The 18,252-nt window shown below is 35.2% G+C and overlaps 2 protein-coding genes across 3 annotated transcripts; one reads left to right on the plus strand and one right to left on the minus strand.

Annotated features, from left to right (window-relative positions):
- The first annotated feature begins 5,968 nt into the window (after positions 1–5,968).
- LOC110753430 (uncharacterized) lies at positions 5,969–7,598 on the plus strand. Its single transcript, XM_088253470.1, has one exon. The coding sequence runs from the start codon at positions 6,151–6,153 to the stop codon at positions 6,922–6,924; it is 774 nt and encodes a 257-aa protein (XP_088109596.1). The 5' UTR covers positions 5,969–6,150; the 3' UTR covers positions 6,925–7,598.
- Positions 7,599–11,560: 3,962 nt separating this feature from the next.
- LOC110753447 (uncharacterized) lies at positions 11,561–16,662 on the minus strand. Of its 2 annotated transcripts, none has more exons than XM_088246781.1 (6): positions 16,231–16,662; positions 15,073–15,187; positions 14,065–14,709; positions 13,701–13,833; positions 12,916–12,988; positions 11,561–11,970 (listed from the first exon to the last, which is right to left on the minus strand). In XM_088246781.1, the coding sequence occupies exons 1-5, from the start codon at positions 16,311–16,313 to the stop codon at positions 12,963–12,965; spliced, it is 1,002 nt and encodes a 333-aa protein (XP_088102907.1). In that variant the 5' UTR covers positions 16,314–16,662; the 3' UTR covers positions 11,561–11,970; positions 12,916–12,962. The 2 variants fall into 2 exon arrangements, with proteins under 2 accessions (XP_088102907.1, XP_088102906.1); XM_088246780.1 differs by having other exon boundaries at positions 14,035–14,709.
- Positions 16,663–18,252: the final 1,590 nt, after the last annotated feature.

Below are 18,252 nucleotides of genomic sequence, written 5' to 3' on the forward strand. Positions count from 1 at the left end.
CGGACCGGGTGGTCGTTTTATCGTCTGCCACAAATTCCACTTGTAAAGGCAGTTAAAAAGTTGATAAGCAATTAGTTATCTCCAAGTTTCAAGCACGTGATATTAATCAGCGTGTTATAATGTGACTGAATAATGAGTTTATATTATCAGTTTGCATTTGAAAATACACGTGTTATACCATGAATGAATGAATATGATCTCACCCAAAAATTACTAGCAAAGTTTTATCAAAATTGTCATTCGTGTCATTTGCGCCAAAAAGAGGTTTTGCATGTTATTATGTCTAGTAATAACACATCAAACACTAACTTGACTCACACATGGCGATGATGTTGAAAACATAGCAAAGAACAAAAGAGAGATCTTCTCTTCTCCTTAAGCCTTATAGCAATAATTCTAGATGGGTGAAATTTCGTAAAGCTTAAGTGTCTCAGCTATAGGAGGGAGCTTTCTATTTATAAGCATCTCTTTGGGAGTCTTGCCCATCAAGAAACTCTTAGAGATAACTCTAATGCGATAGACTTAATCCAATCTCAATCCTTTGATTTTTAATAGAAATTTCGGCATTATTCTAATCGAATCACTGCTTAAAAAAATTGCTTATGAGCATAAGTGCTTCATATAAAAATAATCCCAATCGGGCTCTTAGTAAATTGGATTGTCATCAATGTGGGCTTGACCTTTCAGCCTAGTATTTGGGCTTATAATAATCTCTACGTATCTATAAAGCAAACGGCCCTTATGGATGTGTTTTTGAATAAGCTAAAATTGCCCTCATTGAAGAAATTTTTTCAAAACACAATTAATTCATTTTAAGGGGGCACACACATACATAAAACAGCAATAGCCAATTAAAATTTAAATACTTCGAAAAAGATTATGAGAATAAGAAACTGTGTCCAACAAAAACTTTGTATATAAGAAAAAAAACGATGCATTGTGGGTAGGTGCATCTGCTCACCCTTCTATGCAAGAAAATGGTTTGTTTGGTATTCAACTTGAATCCAATTTTTTTAACTCAAAAATAGAATTTGAGTCCAAAACAAAGAAAACCTGTTTGGTAGCTCTATTTTTAAAAACTCAAACTCAATAACAACTAAAAAACATCCCAATTATTAAAAACAAAAAATAATTGTTTTTTCAATTTTTTTCTAACAACCCACAAGTTCTCAAATTTTTAAGATTTGTAAATAGTTTCCAAGTTGCATACCAAACAAGTTTTTGAATTTTAAAAATAGATTTAAGAACTCTTTGTTTTAAGAAAAATCAGAGTTTTTGAGTTCCTTATTTGAATAGGATATCAAACGCCCCCTTAATTTTGAAACATCAAAACTAAGGGTTTATTTTATGTTGCCTAGAGCCCGATGGGTGGACATGGATCTTTTTTATGTTGGCTTGGGCCTAATTCAAACCCCATGCATGCATACCTATTTTCTTCTTGAATGATTTAAGATGCCCCCATGATATTATTATTCAGGATATTCTCTTAAATGATAATTGTAACCGAGTCATCTTTTATGCGACCATAGTTTTTTTTCTTCTTCTTAGGTTTAGTAAAGTTCTACTCGTACCATTAGGTTCCTCCAGGGCCGGCCCTGGGGGTAGGCGAGAAGGGCCTTGGCCATGGGCCTCCAATTAAGGGGGCCTCAAATTTTTTTATATTATATATATATTATTGTCAAACTTAAAAAAAAATATTTAAAAAAAAAACAGTCAGCGATGTAATTGAATGAGGAAGGCTATTCCTCTTCCCATCCAGAAGCTCTTCGTTTCCTACGCTACGCAGCCAGCAAGAGCAACAGCCCCTCTCCTAGTTATTTCTCCATGGAACTCTATTTAATTCACCAATCTCTTAATAATCCACCATCATATTTTTCTTTGTTTTCCCTATCTCCCTTCAATTCATATCCTTTATTTTCAGTTTCTCTCATCCCTCTTTTCTCATATCATATTATAACCCTAAGTTTCAATCTCACACTAAAAAGCTCACAAATTGTCTTTGAGATTGATGGTGACCAAGAGGGGAGGAGCATGAGAAATTGAAAAGGTAATCAGATTTATAATTTTTTCTTTATATTTGTTCCTACCCAGCAAACTATTGTTTCAATTTCCAATAGGAACAAAACACAGAGAGATACGGAGTGGTAATCAGATTTATGAATACTTGATTGAATTGCATGTATCTTATCATTGCAAATGTACATGAATTAGGTGGAGGAACGGAGTGGAGTTTCTCAAATTTTAGTTTCAACACAGTTAGCCTGAATAAAGCTCTGCAAGATTGAGGCTTTTTTTATATAAGCTTTAACTAGGTTTATGTCTTAAAAAATATGTATGTTGTTACTTATTGTAGTTTCTTTGTCCAATTGTCCTACCATTTGTTACTTTTCTTATGTTGTATGATTCTTTCTGCAGACCACAAAGAGGATTTTGCTAAATTCATGTGATGAAGCTTGAAGCCAGAAGCCAATCTTAAGGGAAATGGTTTAGTATTTTGAACAAAAACTTAGTTTTAATGTATCTTGACATGTTCCCATTTTTGGTTGCTGGAATGTTGGTTGGTAAATTTGTAATTTCCTTCATGATATTAGTTTTAATGCATGCTACCTTTTTTATTTACACTCTACGCTCTACATAAAATCATTTTATTTATTGTTTTTTCGCAATTGTATACTACGGGAAGGGGCCTCATTTAGTTTATCGCCTAGGGCCACCCAAAAGTCAGGGCCGGCCCTGGGTTCCTCAAGAAGACTTGGGCGATTGTAGCTCTCATGATTCAATTATTCAACCAATAATAATTATCTGGGCACTGATTGATATTTTAACTTCTTAAATCTCAACTGATGGGATAGTATTTCATTTGTTTATCTTTCGCGCTCACTGTGAATCTCATACAGCGAATAAGAATTGTCATGTATATGTGACAAGTCAACTGATATTAACTTATAAATTTGTGTATTAAGAGGAGACTATTCAACTTTGAGTTAGCATGAATGTTAAACTAAGAATTTCTCCTTTGTCATTGGCTCATTATCATCTTCGTTGTTGACCTACATACAAAACCCTATTAGGGATATTGGATGGGTCATCATGACCCATTGATTTTGATCAAGTAAATTTTTTATAGCAAATCTTGATCAAGGAGTTGACGCCGAAATCTTTATAACTGAAAATAGCATATATATGTAAGAAGCTGGAGATCCTAATAAACATTCATATATATATATATATATATATATATATATATATGAATAAGTCTCTTTCGAAATACCTGCCCCTTATATTAATTACCATGAATTATTTTCTTCGTATGGGTGTATAGATTATATTATCGTGCCGTAATTCCTCATTGAACGACATTTTCCACATTATTCACAATATACCTCTTACGTCCCTTTTGCTTGAGCCATAATTAAAGAATAATCCAAGTTGTGGTTCCAAATGTTAGTATTTAAAATACCAATCCTTGTCCATCACACAAAAATTCTTTGTTGAGTATCCAGAAACAATGGTAATAAAGCTGAATTCTTTTCTTCTTCTTCTTTTTCCATTGTAGACATGGGCTTAGCCAAATTGGTTAGAGCGGATGTGCTCCCTACTTTACACTCGAGTTCGAATCCCCTCCTCCATGGTTTAGATTAATTTAAAAGATGGATATTCTTAAAGTCTATCACCACCAGCCCCCAACCTCATAAAAAGATAAAAGGATCAAGAAAAGGAGCATGCATGTATCAAATTTGTGGATCTCAACTGATATAAGCAGTATTTCGTTTATTAATATGTATGATCATTTTGAATCTCATTTATTTCTAACAAATAAAAGTAAATAAGGAGTTGAAAATTTTGAAAATAGTAATATGGATATGAATATGTGATCATGTATAACGTTTCCAATATGATTTAGGATTTGATTTGGAATATTTAAATTTATGTTATGATGGATTAATTATATTTTGGACTTGTCTTATATGCATATAAAAGCCCTAAACATAGGTAGGTCGTATAGGTGCAAATGATAGCAAGCATCTCCCCAATTCTTTTTTGTTTTGTTTTGACATCTCTCAAATTCCATATTCGATCTGTAAGGAAAAAAACGAACGTTTGATAGGTGTTTTGAAACAAATCAATGTACAATATTCTCGAATTAGATAATAGGGGAAGCGATAGTTACATCTCACCCTACAAGTCATGTTCAAGAGTTGTAGGTGGTGGGGGTGTTCGATGGAAAAGCAAAATAATAACCCAATATTGGAGATTGCCCAATGCTTTTAGATATAGGCATATTGATGGCAGTGGCACGAGTGATAGCTGAGTCACATTGTGTCCCATTTAAATCTTGTCATTTCGTATCCATGTTGAATACTAAATAAACTCTAAACTCAACCTAGCTATTCAATTAATCGTATCATATTACTCAACTCTAGGTTGTTTTTATTTATTTATAATATACCAAAGAAGCGAGAGTAGTTTATTAGATCAATTGAAAAAGTACATAGAAAGCTATCTTGATTAGTAATACGATGGATATGGGTAAAGCTTCCTGAGTGACGAGAAAACCAGACAACAAATTTACATCAAGGATGCTAACCGGCATAACTCTCCTAGAGAAACTAGACCGCTCAACAAATTTAACAAAATTTCTGGGAATTACAAGAGAAAACCAGACAACTCATAGAGTTTGTGGACTTTAATAACAAACTACACCAAATCTAAGAAACCAAACAACATCGACTAAAGGAGCATCAACACTTCGCTGTACAAATGATGCATAACCAAAGGCATCCAGATCCATAACACAGACAACCAGATTTTGCAAGAGTAGAGAAGAGCATCATGGTCTGCCAAGGCACGAGAGAATACTGAAAATTCGACGGGGAATAAACCCTAGACTAGATATGAAGCTTCTAGTTCTAACTCTCCTCCACCCTCTGCTACACACTTTGATGTGAAAATCAATAGAATTAGAGCCAGTAATAACCAAGTCTGCAAAAAAGAAAAACAAAACAAAAAAACAAGAAGAAGAAATTTGCAAGAGGAAAACAGTGGCAAGGAAGGTGAGAGGAGCATAATGGAGGGGGGATGGGAAGCCACTGACCCCAAAGGCGGGAATGACTCCTAGGGTTTCTTCGCTTGTCGCTCGAGAGAGATTTTTTGGAGTGCAATTCTTAGTGCACTTAACTCAGCTCTAGTTTGGCAGTTTTTTTAATATAATTTAAGCTCCTATTTTTGGTATATTAGTGAAGCTCCCTAGTTTTTAACCATGCACTCTTTATAAATTAAAAAAAAAAGGAAAAGAAAATCGATGTGGTCTTAATATACCAAAAAATAACACATAATTCTATAACTCAACGAGAAGTCGTAAAATACCATATCAAAAAATGAAAAAAGTTAATTAGTCTTCATTCAATACGAGTTAGATAAGTTTGTTGTGTCAAAATCATGTTAGTTTTATTCTACATTAGCTAACGCGACGTATTATTATTGTTTTTAACTAATTCTGTTTGATTATAAATTTCAGTTATACATTTACCTTAATTGTCATCGTTAGCTAATCCTTATCATGTCATTTGGGGATTTTGTAGCCGCCCAACAAATGTCATATACAAAAGTGACTTCAACCAATAACCACCACCCATACGACCTAACGACGGCTGCAAGTGCAAGGTACCCAGAAACTTCCGCTAACTTTTTTAATGGACGGGAAAGTCAAGTATCTCTTTTCCCTTTGCTAAGTCTCTTACCCTTTGAGGTCTCCCTTCTTTTTTCTGGACTCATCTCTTTTCAGTCACTCTCTCTCTCTCACTTTGTTTTTGGGTTTTTAAAAAAAAATTATTTATAGAGAAATGCCCTTTTCTATCTTTTTTCTCTCTTTTTCTCTTCTCTTCTAGAAGACTATAAGACTCCAAATATCATGTCGCTTTATAAAAACTCCAAACAAAAAAGTTAAATCTAGAATTAATATTCCAAGAAATCATCGACATAACACCTTCCCCTCTCTCTCTCTCTCTCTCTCTTAATATTGTACCCTTTTATGTATATATTCCCTTTGGTCTCTTCGAAATATATAGAAGCCATTCTTCAACACACAAACCCATTCTTCTCCAAACCCCCCATACCCTTTTCTTCATTTCCTTCATCAACTCATCAAAAATGGAAGACGATAATTACATTGACCATCTCCATTACCAAGACAAATCAGAAGAAGAAGAAGATGCAGAAGAGGCACTCTCTCTATGCGACCTTCCACTAGACAATACCCATGACCAAGTCCACGAATTCCACGACATGTCGTCTAAGCACCTACAAGCTCGTCGTTCCTCCTCCGATCAGTTATTCGAGTTCTTCAGCGACATCAGCTCCGACAGCTTCATGTGTTCCGCCGAAGACATCATCGTCTGCGGGAAACTCATACCCTTCAAACAACACATGACCGAAGTCCCCAAGGCTCCTCGAAACACCAACGATTCTCACAAGAATAAGCAACCATCTTTTCGAAGGCGGTCCGAGTCACTTTCCGAGTTACAAAGCTCGGTGACAAGATCGAGCAGCTCAAAAAACCAGATCATGATGAGGAACAGCCGATCATTGGACTATCGAAAGCTTCACCGGCAATCTTCGATGGTGTCGCCGACGCCTGGGGAGATGGAGAGGAATTCTTCGGTGAGGAGCGTTGGAAAATCCGATAAGGTCAAGAGTGGTAATAATAAGCCGAAGTGGTTTTTTCTTATGTTCGGGATTGTGAAGTTCCCGGCGGAGATGGACCTCAACGACATCAAGAACCGGCAGATTCGGCGAAACCCGTCCACCACGATGTTTCCACGACAAGCCGCTGCCGGGAAGGGCTCTTGGAGACTGCTCAAGGCATTGAGCTGCAAGGACCATGCAAGTGTTGCCGTAACGACGCCGTTTTGTACACAAGTGTGAGAGGCTCTACTTCTCGTCACGTGCCATGCATGTGCTGAGCCATCATAACTTTGTTCCCTTAACTCATGAATAGGATTATACGATTGAGGTATTATTCTTTTTATCATACAATGTAACATGTTATATTATCGAATTGTCAATTCGAATCACATCTTTAAACAAAATCTTATTTTATTAACTATTAAAGATTGACAGTTTGATAATATAATATGTTCGATCGGTTGTATGATAATAGAATATTTTCACTACAATCAACATGGAGTTTGGCTTGATCAAGGTTTGAATATGATAATGATTTTGATTTGCATGAGAGGGGCAAAATGGTCACCGGAAGTTATGGGTTTGCTTGGACGTGGGGATAAATTACTATAATTATGGTTGATGACGTTCCGTAGAAGCAAGGACTAAGTACAGTAGCAAAGCCATGGTTGACGATGGTGCCCTCTCTCACTCTAAGTGGTAATTGAGGATGAAGCAGGTTTTGGTTGTTAGGTGGCCGGTGCGCCCACAGAAATGAAATGAATGAAAATCACGAGAGCCCCGATTACGACATTAAATTCTCATGTTTTTTTTGTAATTTTGTTTTATTTATTTTGTTAATTTGATGTGAATATTTATGTGACGCTCATAAATATCAGTTTCGGAAATTATTATTATCGATTTTATTGATATTATATTTGTGATTTTGTGGAATTTGGTGGAGGGTGATATCATGATAAATATACTTTATCATATAAATCCATAGATAAATACAAGAATTTAATTGATTTATTGTTTTACTTTGTAATCTCAACCTTATAATCATCATTAATGAATAAATTAAAACGTTTTAATTAGTGAATCTTGTACAACCACAACAACTGCATGAAGCTAAAAGCAAAGCTTTTTAATATATTTTTTTAAAATTCTAATTATTTGGTTGTTATCTAAATGGTTGGATTCTAGTGCTTAGTGGAATATATTACCAATGATGTATTGATAAGGACTGGTGACTTAATAAAAAGGGAATTTAAATGTCCGCTAAACAGAATGTTATCCTTTTGGATACTTCTTGTGAACACTGTTAGGCCGACACCCAACTTATTTAATATATATATGTTTATAAAACGTTGTACCACATGTTCAAAAGGCAAGTTGGCAATTGGGTTATGAGAAAATACTGATATGAAGTCAGAAGCACAAGGATTTTAATCATTTAGTATGTTTATAGCTTATAATATCAAGAAATATTCTATCAACAAACATATTTGTAATATTATCAGTATTCTGCAAGGGATTTGTAGTTTAAGTGGATGAGATTCCTACCCCTGAACCCATTCATGAACTTTTGATTGTATAACAAGACTAAAATCAGTAGCGTAAATCATTTCCCTGATTACGACATAGTGCATAACATGTTAAATAGCTACAGGTTCAGGAACTTTGCTTGTATAACAAGACTAAAATCAATAGCGTAAATCATTTCCTTGATAACGACATAGTGCATAACATGTTAAATTGCGTCTAGCTAGTAAGATATTATGTTATAGCTTCAAAATTGGAGGAATAATTCGTGTAATTGTGTTCGTTTTGGTGCGATCTTTGGACTAAGAATTTTATTCACCATCATCGACCAAGTACCTATATCTAAGACGTGAAGAACATGCATCATTGATAAAATTATTATATGTTTGAATTAAAAGAGGTGAAGGTATGATGATGTGGATTATTATATTGTTTCGTCTGACTCATCCCTTTCTGTATTTGCAAGCAATGAATCTAAATGGTTATGTAGAATCATCATCAAGTGCTACTTAATTGTACATGTAGTAGTCTATTAACAATGGAGAATACTAAATCTAAACTATTAAAATATAATGTTGTCGAACCATTTTGGCAAAGTATGTTGAATATGGGAAAATCCAAGTTATTATTGTTTATAGCCTTGTTTCATTGCATCCACTTATTTTCAATGAATGCTAAATAATTATATTTTAGCATGCGAAGCAAATAAGCATTAGTAGTGCACTGTGCTAAAAATCATTACAACAAATATTATATTGTCACCACTGCCAAACCTATGATTTTTTTTAAATTTATTTTTATAGAGGAAGTAGTAAATTTTCATTAAATTATCAATGGTTATAGATCCGAACGAACAATCGTGACTTCATTAAACTTAGCTCAGAAAAATCCAGTGAGACAAAACCTAAGATGGAGGAAAAAGAATGCCAAACCCTATATAATTACTATGTTAATGGAAGTGAATGGAAAATTGAAACCCAATATACACCATTTATATGGTCCATATGTTGTACGCTGATGCCATTTGTGAAGTGTTCCACCAATAGGTTGGGAATCTTCCATGCAACACATTAATTGATGCATGACTTTACGAATTGATCTAACCCTTGGTTAGTAAAGATAAGTGACTCGCCTAATTCTTTCGGAGGGTGTTCTATGTACAATGGCGGATCCACAAAGACGCGAAGAGGTGCACTTCTCGTCGGAACTGCATAAGTTATGTACTACTTTTTTATTTCAATAATATCATATCGTTTTTGTTAAAAAAATAAAATTAAAAAATTCGAAGGATTGAAAGGATTCATAGTGAAGAACCGACAACATATTTCCAATTTATTGGGTGAGACTTGGAACTAAAGTTCAAATGCAGGACTTAGAAACCCTGATTTCTTCTTCGCAATTAAAGCCTGAAAATCTTGTCAAGGGCTGTCGAGTTTTGAATTTTTGAAGGCCGGCTGATGATTCTAGATCATGTGCTGGAGGTTTGACTTATTGCATTGACTCGCTGTAGCTAGCCTTATTACGAAGACGTAACTTCGTCATGTGTGTTATCCCATTGTACAAATATCTTTGTAACAAACCTATTACGGGGAACTTATTTTAGTTTTGTTAAATAGTATGTGTGAACCGGGTCTTGCCCAACGGAAAGGGCATTGACTTGCAGATAAGTGGTTTAAGATATGAACTGCTCCATGGCATCCATACAGTGTGTGTGTGTGAGAAAACTCCCATCCCTCAATATCGCTTGTATAAAAAAAATATATATATGTATGATCATGAACCGAAAAATAATGCAAAGTAAAATGATTGTATTAGCATTTGACAACACTACACCAGTCTTAAAACTATTATGTATTATTGCAATTTTATCCCCAAAAAAAGTATAGATATTCTCAAGAAAAGGCAATACGTGTGTAATTTGGCCACACGTATGATAATATAATTTTAATTGATAACATTTGCAACATCATTAGCCAAAAATAGGTTTACTCTAAGTTACGCAATTTCATATTTATTATTGTAAAATGAGACAATACATGGAGTAGGTGAAATTTAGAGGAAAGTAACTAGACACTAGAAAAAGTTAATTGGTGTGATGTATGTTGGTCCATAATGTTCACAAATATGTGTCTTACGTTCGAAGTTTTGTTGGATTGGGACCCACTCAGATGAGGTCTTGCCACTGATGGGGGGAAATTGGATGAACCAATGAGTTTATGACACCTGTCCTCCAAGTGCGATATGCAATTTAAACTGCAACACAAGTTAGCAACAGATCATTGTCTCCATACATTTTGGCAGCTATTGATCACAAGCTTGTTAACTTTGATCAGCATTGAAGGCTACATGTATGTGACTGTCCCTAGAAGATGTAAAATCCACTTGAAGGGATTTGTAGCTCAAGTAATTAAGAGCGTTTACCCCTACACTCGAGGTTCTAGATTCGATTTCTCCCTACCCTCGATATCGCTTGTATAAAAATAAAAATAAAAATCTTCTGAGCAATGATCCATTCCTCACCAAGAAAAGAAGGCAATCAAGAAAAATAGACTCCTCATGCACTACTTTGTCTGTTGCTAGCTCATACCCTCCCAGTTTGGTTAGTGTAACTGTTGAAGCACGTCGTGGTCCCAGAATTGATTTCAAATGGTTCCACCAAAACCTCAGAGACACTTCACTCTACAGGCTTGGAAGATAAGAATCACAACATCGTCGTCGAACAAGAAACAAGAAACATGGGAGAAAGGGAGGAAAACTGTCACTGATAATATTCCACTCGGTACTCGGAACGCCCAAGATTCACAGATTTGACAAATGCTATCAGTTTTAGAAATTGAAATGCCTACAGAGAGAGTTGCTGAGGGGTTTTTTTAGAGGGAGTTTCTTAGATGGTCACATTGTTATTAAGCTTATTTAACCTCATAACTTGTGTTAATATTGATTGATCTTTTATTTTTTATTTTTGGAGTCGTGCTTCTATTGTATCTTTTTGTTTATTTCCAGGATCTAGATATTTATAGTACAATAATTTGAGCGACATGAGAGAATCCGAGGACAAACATGGACAAAATGTCCCATAGAGGAAAGTACATTTGTAGCTTGATCATGCCCAACCCTACTTTGAGTTACTAGTCATTCGTCGTCCATTCTACCTGCCAAACTCGACCATGCCCACCCGAATTTGAGTTACTAGCCATTCGTTTTCTGTTTTTCAGTACAGAAGTTCCCACATGAATCCCAGCATATCATGAGGGTTCTTCCCATGCGAAAGTTGAATTACAAAGTACTTTCATAATTTGATCACATTTTAAGTCTCAGTCTCTCATCAAAATGTTGGTGGAAATGAATCGTGTGAATCACACAACATTGCATTTGTATTATATTTGTGCTCATTCCTTGCACTAAAAAGGACTTTACAAGTAAGGTGGGCAGAACATCTTCGGCATGGATTTTCGAGTCCATGTCCACCGTTGGCATCATACCATAATGTCATAATCGAAGTTTCAAGCTTAGTGAGATTGTGGAATGTCTACACTTACAAATGTTGTTCTTATGTTTTAGAAGCTACCTGAATGCATTTACAATTTAATGGAATCAGGAAATCTAAAAGGATGGCTACCCCATTCCCGTCGCCTTTTCCTCTCCTAGTACTCAAAAGCGAGGCAGCTTGGCCTATTCCATAGCCTTGACAACAACCAAGGCGACGTTAGTCGCAAGCATTCCCTTTTCAGACTCTTCTCACCTTAGAAACAGCTTCAATACCTACAGAAAAACAACATTGAGATGTTTTGTAAATGACTTGAGTTATATCATTCCAGCAAAGCAAAAGGCTCGAGCTATTGTTTTAACGTTTTTAGTTTAGTAACACCATCTGTGGGATTAGGGATGTGAATTACGAGACCTCTTTAGGGTTTAGAGAAGAAATGTGGCTACATTCGCTGGTCAGATCATTTTACATTATTACTTAATTGCAAAGGCAAAACGGGGTGGAGGTTAAGCATCCACATGAAAAAGGGTGTTGTTTAACTTGGAGCACACCACACAGTGTTGCCTTCAAAGGCAGAAAAACTCTTCATAAATGCTCACTCAAACTCTCTGCTTTACTCAATTGAGGATGAGCCAAAATGTTCCCAGGACAAAGATTAGAAATTGTTGTTTGGAAGTTGATTCAGTTCAAAGTATATTTCCACAAAACAGAGGCCAAGGGAGGGTTGTTGAAATACTTCCCCCTCTTTGGAACTAATGATCAGATCAGAGCTCAACGTGACCATCACTGGATTCAGAAGGATTTTAAATCTTAGAATTTGACAATGTGACTGAGAATACATTTCAACAGAGAAACACACTATCAAACTAATTAAGCAAATCTCCTACGAATAATACACTTCACTATCAACTGCAATGGGGCTGTGAGAATAATCATGTGATGTGATTCATATTTCAACATATTGTCATTCACAATGAAAAATTCCTCATAGAAGCTCTTAACAGTTAAAAATAATAATTAATAAATAAATAAACTCATCCCTAGGACACATCCAATAAATTTTCCACCTTATTGTCAGAATTTGACCAAGATAGGACTTCTGTTAAGAAATAAGGAATTTTTTTTTCTTTTTGACATACAACTGTATTCCGAACCTCATTACACTTCAAGAATTTTCAAAATTTATAAGATAAAATATGAGTGAAAGCAATTGAAAATACCTTTCAGTTTTCATCTTGATCAGATGCAGTGTATGTACCACTTTATCTCAGTTTGAATAAAATACAAACGGTACTGCAAAAAGAGAACCCTTCATAAGCATAGTTTTATAGAACTAAAAGTACTAACACTTTTTTCATTAAAAAAAAAGTACTAACACTTTCAAATAATTACGTCTAAATACTTGTAAGCCCATATCCTCTATTATTCAATAATGTCACTGGAAACAACAGAGATAAGACAGCATACAAGCTGGAAGCAAGTGAAGCAACATGATGTACATGGGCACTAGAAGTCATGAAATTTTATCATGTGTCCGCATAAACTAGACCAGAAACAATAATCTAGTGGCTGTTAAAAGGCTTTCCTGCTAAATATGACCAGCAGATACACAAATACCCAGAGAGTTCTGCTGCAATCAAGTCTTAGTTACAAAGGATGAGATCTGTTTGAAATGAAGGGCTGTATTCTTTTTGGGGAAAGAAATTGCACAAATTTGAAACATGAAATTATCACCAAAGTCTGATATGAAAACTCCTATTCTTGTTTCTGTTTATATTACATACATATAAAGAAATATATTTCTTAAACTGTTTCCTGACAGAGCCCAGCCTACAGCTAATATCTTCTACTAACTCATTTTAATATGTCATGTTGCCTGAGAAGGTTATAAATTAAAGCAATTGATTAAAACAGTTTGGAAAGTATTGACCATTTTCAGTTTAGTATATGGTATATTGACTTCTTGATGATTGAAATGCTTCAAGTTAAAGCAAATCAAGCTTACCAAGCAGGAAAACAGTGAGCATTAAACCAAGGGTAGCTTGAACAGAACAACGATTATGTAAGCGTAGTGGTGTTTGCCATTGTTTCTGTGGACTTTGTACTTGCTTCTGAGATGCACCGACCCGACCAAACAGCTGCATAAGACAATTTATAAGTTTTTCTTGGAATTAACAAACGATAATAATCTATCAACTGAAAGAAAGCAGAGGGGAGAGAACAAATAGAATATAAGAATCCATGATTGTTCTCTTCTTTCTCCTTGCATGTGTAAGATGTATCGCCTTTTAATCTAATGTTATAATCAATTCTTCCTTTCAAATATGTAACAGACTGACCTGGTTGAACAAATTAACTGCTGCTGTTACCTGATGCAATTGCGCACACCTTTGCTTCCAAAAGACAAGTTTGGATCCTTTTTCTTTAGGTGTGTCCTCGCACCCCGGAATTAGTTTTTGTCTGTGTTTAACTTCGTCAGCTATTATGATCCTCAACTCACCAAAATTTGGTGAACTGCATGCCTTCCTTGTACTAGTTGTTCTATCTGCATCATAAATTATATCATCCCTCATTCCTGCGATTTCTTTCCCCTTTACTTCCATGACAAAATTTGGATTCTTAGATATAGTAATAACATCTTTAACACCCTTTATTTCATCAGAAATGTCTCTGCTGCAGGCAGCATTAGATTTAAGGTCCACGTCTTTTCTTCTAAAGTCATTTTCCTCAGAGCTTTTCACAGAAGGTCCAAGTTCTACATATTCATTTTTGGCACATAGCATACTCTGGGGTGTCCCAGACAGAAATGCAGCAAAATCATCAGATTCTTCTTCATCCAGGTGTACCCATCGAAGGGGTTGCTTTCCTTCCACACTAAATGATTCCCTTAATGCTGTTTCAACATGAGAAATTTGATTTTCAATGGCAGCAATAAATTGTTTATGTCTAGCTGTTGTATGATCATCACCACGTTGTCCATAGCTCAACCTGACAGCTTTCTCGAACTCTTCCAACTAAACCAGCATTCACAATTCAACACAACAGAATTACAGTAAGTAAAATTGTAATATCGGCTAAACTGCTTGCAGACAAAACTTTCTCTGATTTCTAATTGGTATAATAAGGGAAACCAAATCAGGAAATTGAGTGCGAATGGATATTGCCACTAAAGAAAGTATATATCTCCATCTTAGGAAACTTTGAAACAAAAGACCGAACAATGGTTAAAGCTGAGAAGAGTCTTTGACTTTCCAGAAACCAAACTGATGGAAACCTTATCTAGATCGGGTAGGATCACATATTCTCATTAATATTTTTATACAGTGAATAAACAGGCGGGAAAGAGTAGTCAGCTTAATCAGAGACAAGAGACCTACCTGCCATTTGGCAGTACCTAAAGCAGTTTGCAGCTCCCTACAAAGTCCATCCAAATCGTCTGGTGCTAGCCTTTCTCTCTTCTGTCGAACCCATGCCCTGTACGTGGATTCCATTCTGAAAAACCACAACAACAACAAAATAATAATAATAAGGGGCGGCCAAAGGAAAAATTATTTCGAGTTCCGAATTAGTTGGACATTCTAGACAGAGATAAATACCAATGAATTATACTTTTCAAATGAGTGGAAAATGTGAATAAGCTCCTTTCAATCTTTGCAAAAACTTAAAGATGAAATAGTAGTACAGTACGACCTAATCCCTATGATCATTGATTGCTGAACATAAGGAGCTGACAACCTGTCCAGTAACAACTCAAATTTTTTTGAAGCGGAAGAAAGTGGCTTTTCAGCTTTCATTTGCCTATTCCTGGGATATAGGGCGGTCTATCATCATCTTAACAGTGCAACTAGAGAAGCCTTACCATTACCGAATATGACTGGCTCACGAAGTCATCCAACACCATATGTTCATGTCCCTTCCATCTTTTTAGCCAAATGATTAGGATAAAAGAATGTAATCTTTTCCCGTTCTCAGACAGTGCGGAATTTTTTCTTATCATCCAAAACAAAGGATACAATCACACTAACCCACTAAATTATAGCACTTATAAGCTATACTGAAAACCCACATAATTCTAAATATATGGTTAAAAAAAAAGGCAAAACCTTGTATATTTGTAAACAAATTATCTTTTATACAACACCATGAGAGCATATTTATCATAAATGTATCCAGAAGTTGAAAATGAACCCAATATGCATCACCTACATCATCAAAACTTTAAGAAGAAGGAAAAGGGGAAGAGAAAAAGAGATATAATCTAAAATACCAGAACCCAAAATCCCCCATTGAATTGAAACTCAAAACCAGCAGCACAACCACATAATTGAAAAATCTCCAACAAATTACACATCTTAAGAGCACTATGAAAGATATAACCCAATACAATCCATTTTCACTTCAGAAAATCTCATAAAAACACAATTCAACACACCCATCTCCAAATTCCAACAACAAAGTCCACATATAAGCAGAAACCAATTAAAGCAGCTGAAACCCACATGATCAAAACCAACGAAAAGCAAAAGGAAACGTACATATCAACTGATTCTTGCACCTCCTCAGCTGCAGGAAAGAAGACATCTTTTTTCCAAAGATCAAAACTGCTTGCCACCATCATCTTGACCAACACCGAAAACCCACAATCAATCAAAAGCAACCAAACCCAACTCCAGTCCGACCCTTAAAGCCAGCAGAAAAGCTCTAAAAATAATTTTCCTGTACAAAGCTTCAAAAAAATTTCAAATAAAACGTATTTCTTGCTGGGGCAGGTGGGTTTCTGTTTCTCGGCTGTCTCCTCTCGTCTCTTCTCTTCTTTGCTTCTCCCAAGCAAAGAAGGAAGAGAAAGAAAGAAGAGAGAGGGCTAACACAGACAGAGAAGGAGACGTAAAAGCGTTCCTATTATCTCTCTACTTTCTCACTACATTCTTTCCCTCTGTATCTTTGTGTGTTTCTTTCTTTCTTTCTTTTTTCCTTTTTTTTAACAATTAAAAATATTAAATAAGTTTTATGAGATAGAGCCGTGATCAGGTGCGGCACCCTAGAAAGCAGATGAAGTGAGGAACCACTGAGGTTTCGGCACGTTGACAGATTGGCATTTGGTCAACGACTAGGAAGTGTCTATTCGTTAACATAAGAAGAAGCTGTTTTTATTGGACTCAGAGGAGAAAAGTTGGGAAGAGAGTAAAAGATGGCGTCGGCGGTTGGAGACAAATGAGAAAAGAAGGGGTGGTGGGCTGCCCACTTGGCTACAGCCAATGTATGTTTTCTTATTGGGATGGGACCTTTGCCAGCTTAGACATCAACAACAAAATGGGTGATGAGTCACATTGTGCCACGTCATCCATATCAATTCTGCATCAACATTTGGAGGAATGTTTTGATTTTTTTTAGCCTTCTACTCCTTTGAAAAATACTACCACAAGTTCAAGCGATTAAGAGCAGTTATAATTCAAGCACTTAAGAGCAGTTATTCATGCACCTTAGGTCCTGTGTTTGAATATTTTAAGGAGTACATTTAACACAATCCATGAAATTAATAGTTCATTTACATGAGTTGTCTTATTCATTACTTGCTGAGGTGAACCATAATTGGATTGTCATTAGTGTTGAGGTGAACCATAACCTTTTCGCTATATCCAAAAGCCCAAGTTCGTCTCACTCCTATTATTTTTGTTTTGTTAATATTCTTTTGGTTAAAAATTCCAACAAGAGACGAAATCAAGTGCTGTTTTATCCTATACAACCAAAAAAACAAAAAAACAAAAAAAATAAAAGGTTAGAATTATATAATGAGGGCCTTCCTTTTTTTTTCTTTTTTTATAATGAGGGCTCCTTCTTAACTAAAGTCTAATAGAAAAACTACAAAATAAGTATTTATAATATTCGTATTTGAAATATCTTTTAATTAAGTGTATATTATAAATCAATTGATTAATAGCTCGTTTGTGAGTGATTTTTGATAAGCCAATAATCAATTCTACAAAGAATCACTTCACATGGTTCTGCATAATCACTTAAAACCACTTAAAGTGATTATATGAAGAAGCACGTGAGAGATGTCTTCTCCCCATAAGTGATTTTGGCCTTCTCAGAATCACTCCCAAACGAGTCTAAGGATGACAGGTATAAAAATCATTTTTATGAGAATAAATGGAAATGCCTTATTTTGACATAAATTAGAATTTGTCTTTGAATTGCTTAAATTGAAAACCACATGGACAAAATTAATCAAATTGAAACGACAAGAACCAACGTGACAAAAGTGACAAACTACAAGGACCCAAAATAACTTTTTACCATTATTTAAAGGACTTTATATTCCACGCCATTTTAAAAGTAATTAATCATCATCATGATGTAATGAATTGATCATAGGGAAGGAAACACGTAAACATCATATTCAACATAAAAATCACAACCTCCTTAACCACCACTTTAACTACCATTTCCTTATTCAAACTTCTCTTACTTTTGTTTTGACAAAAAATCTGCCTTAATTATATTTATAATTAATATTACTTAGTAACAAAACTAACGTTAGTTATGGCTGCTAGCCT

Source organism: Prunus avium, chromosome 1 (assembly GCF_965620075.1).
Source record: "Prunus avium chromosome 1, drPruAviu1.hap1.1, whole genome shotgun sequence".
NCBI classification, from domain to species: Eukaryota; Viridiplantae; Streptophyta; class Magnoliopsida; order Rosales; family Rosaceae; genus Prunus; species Prunus avium.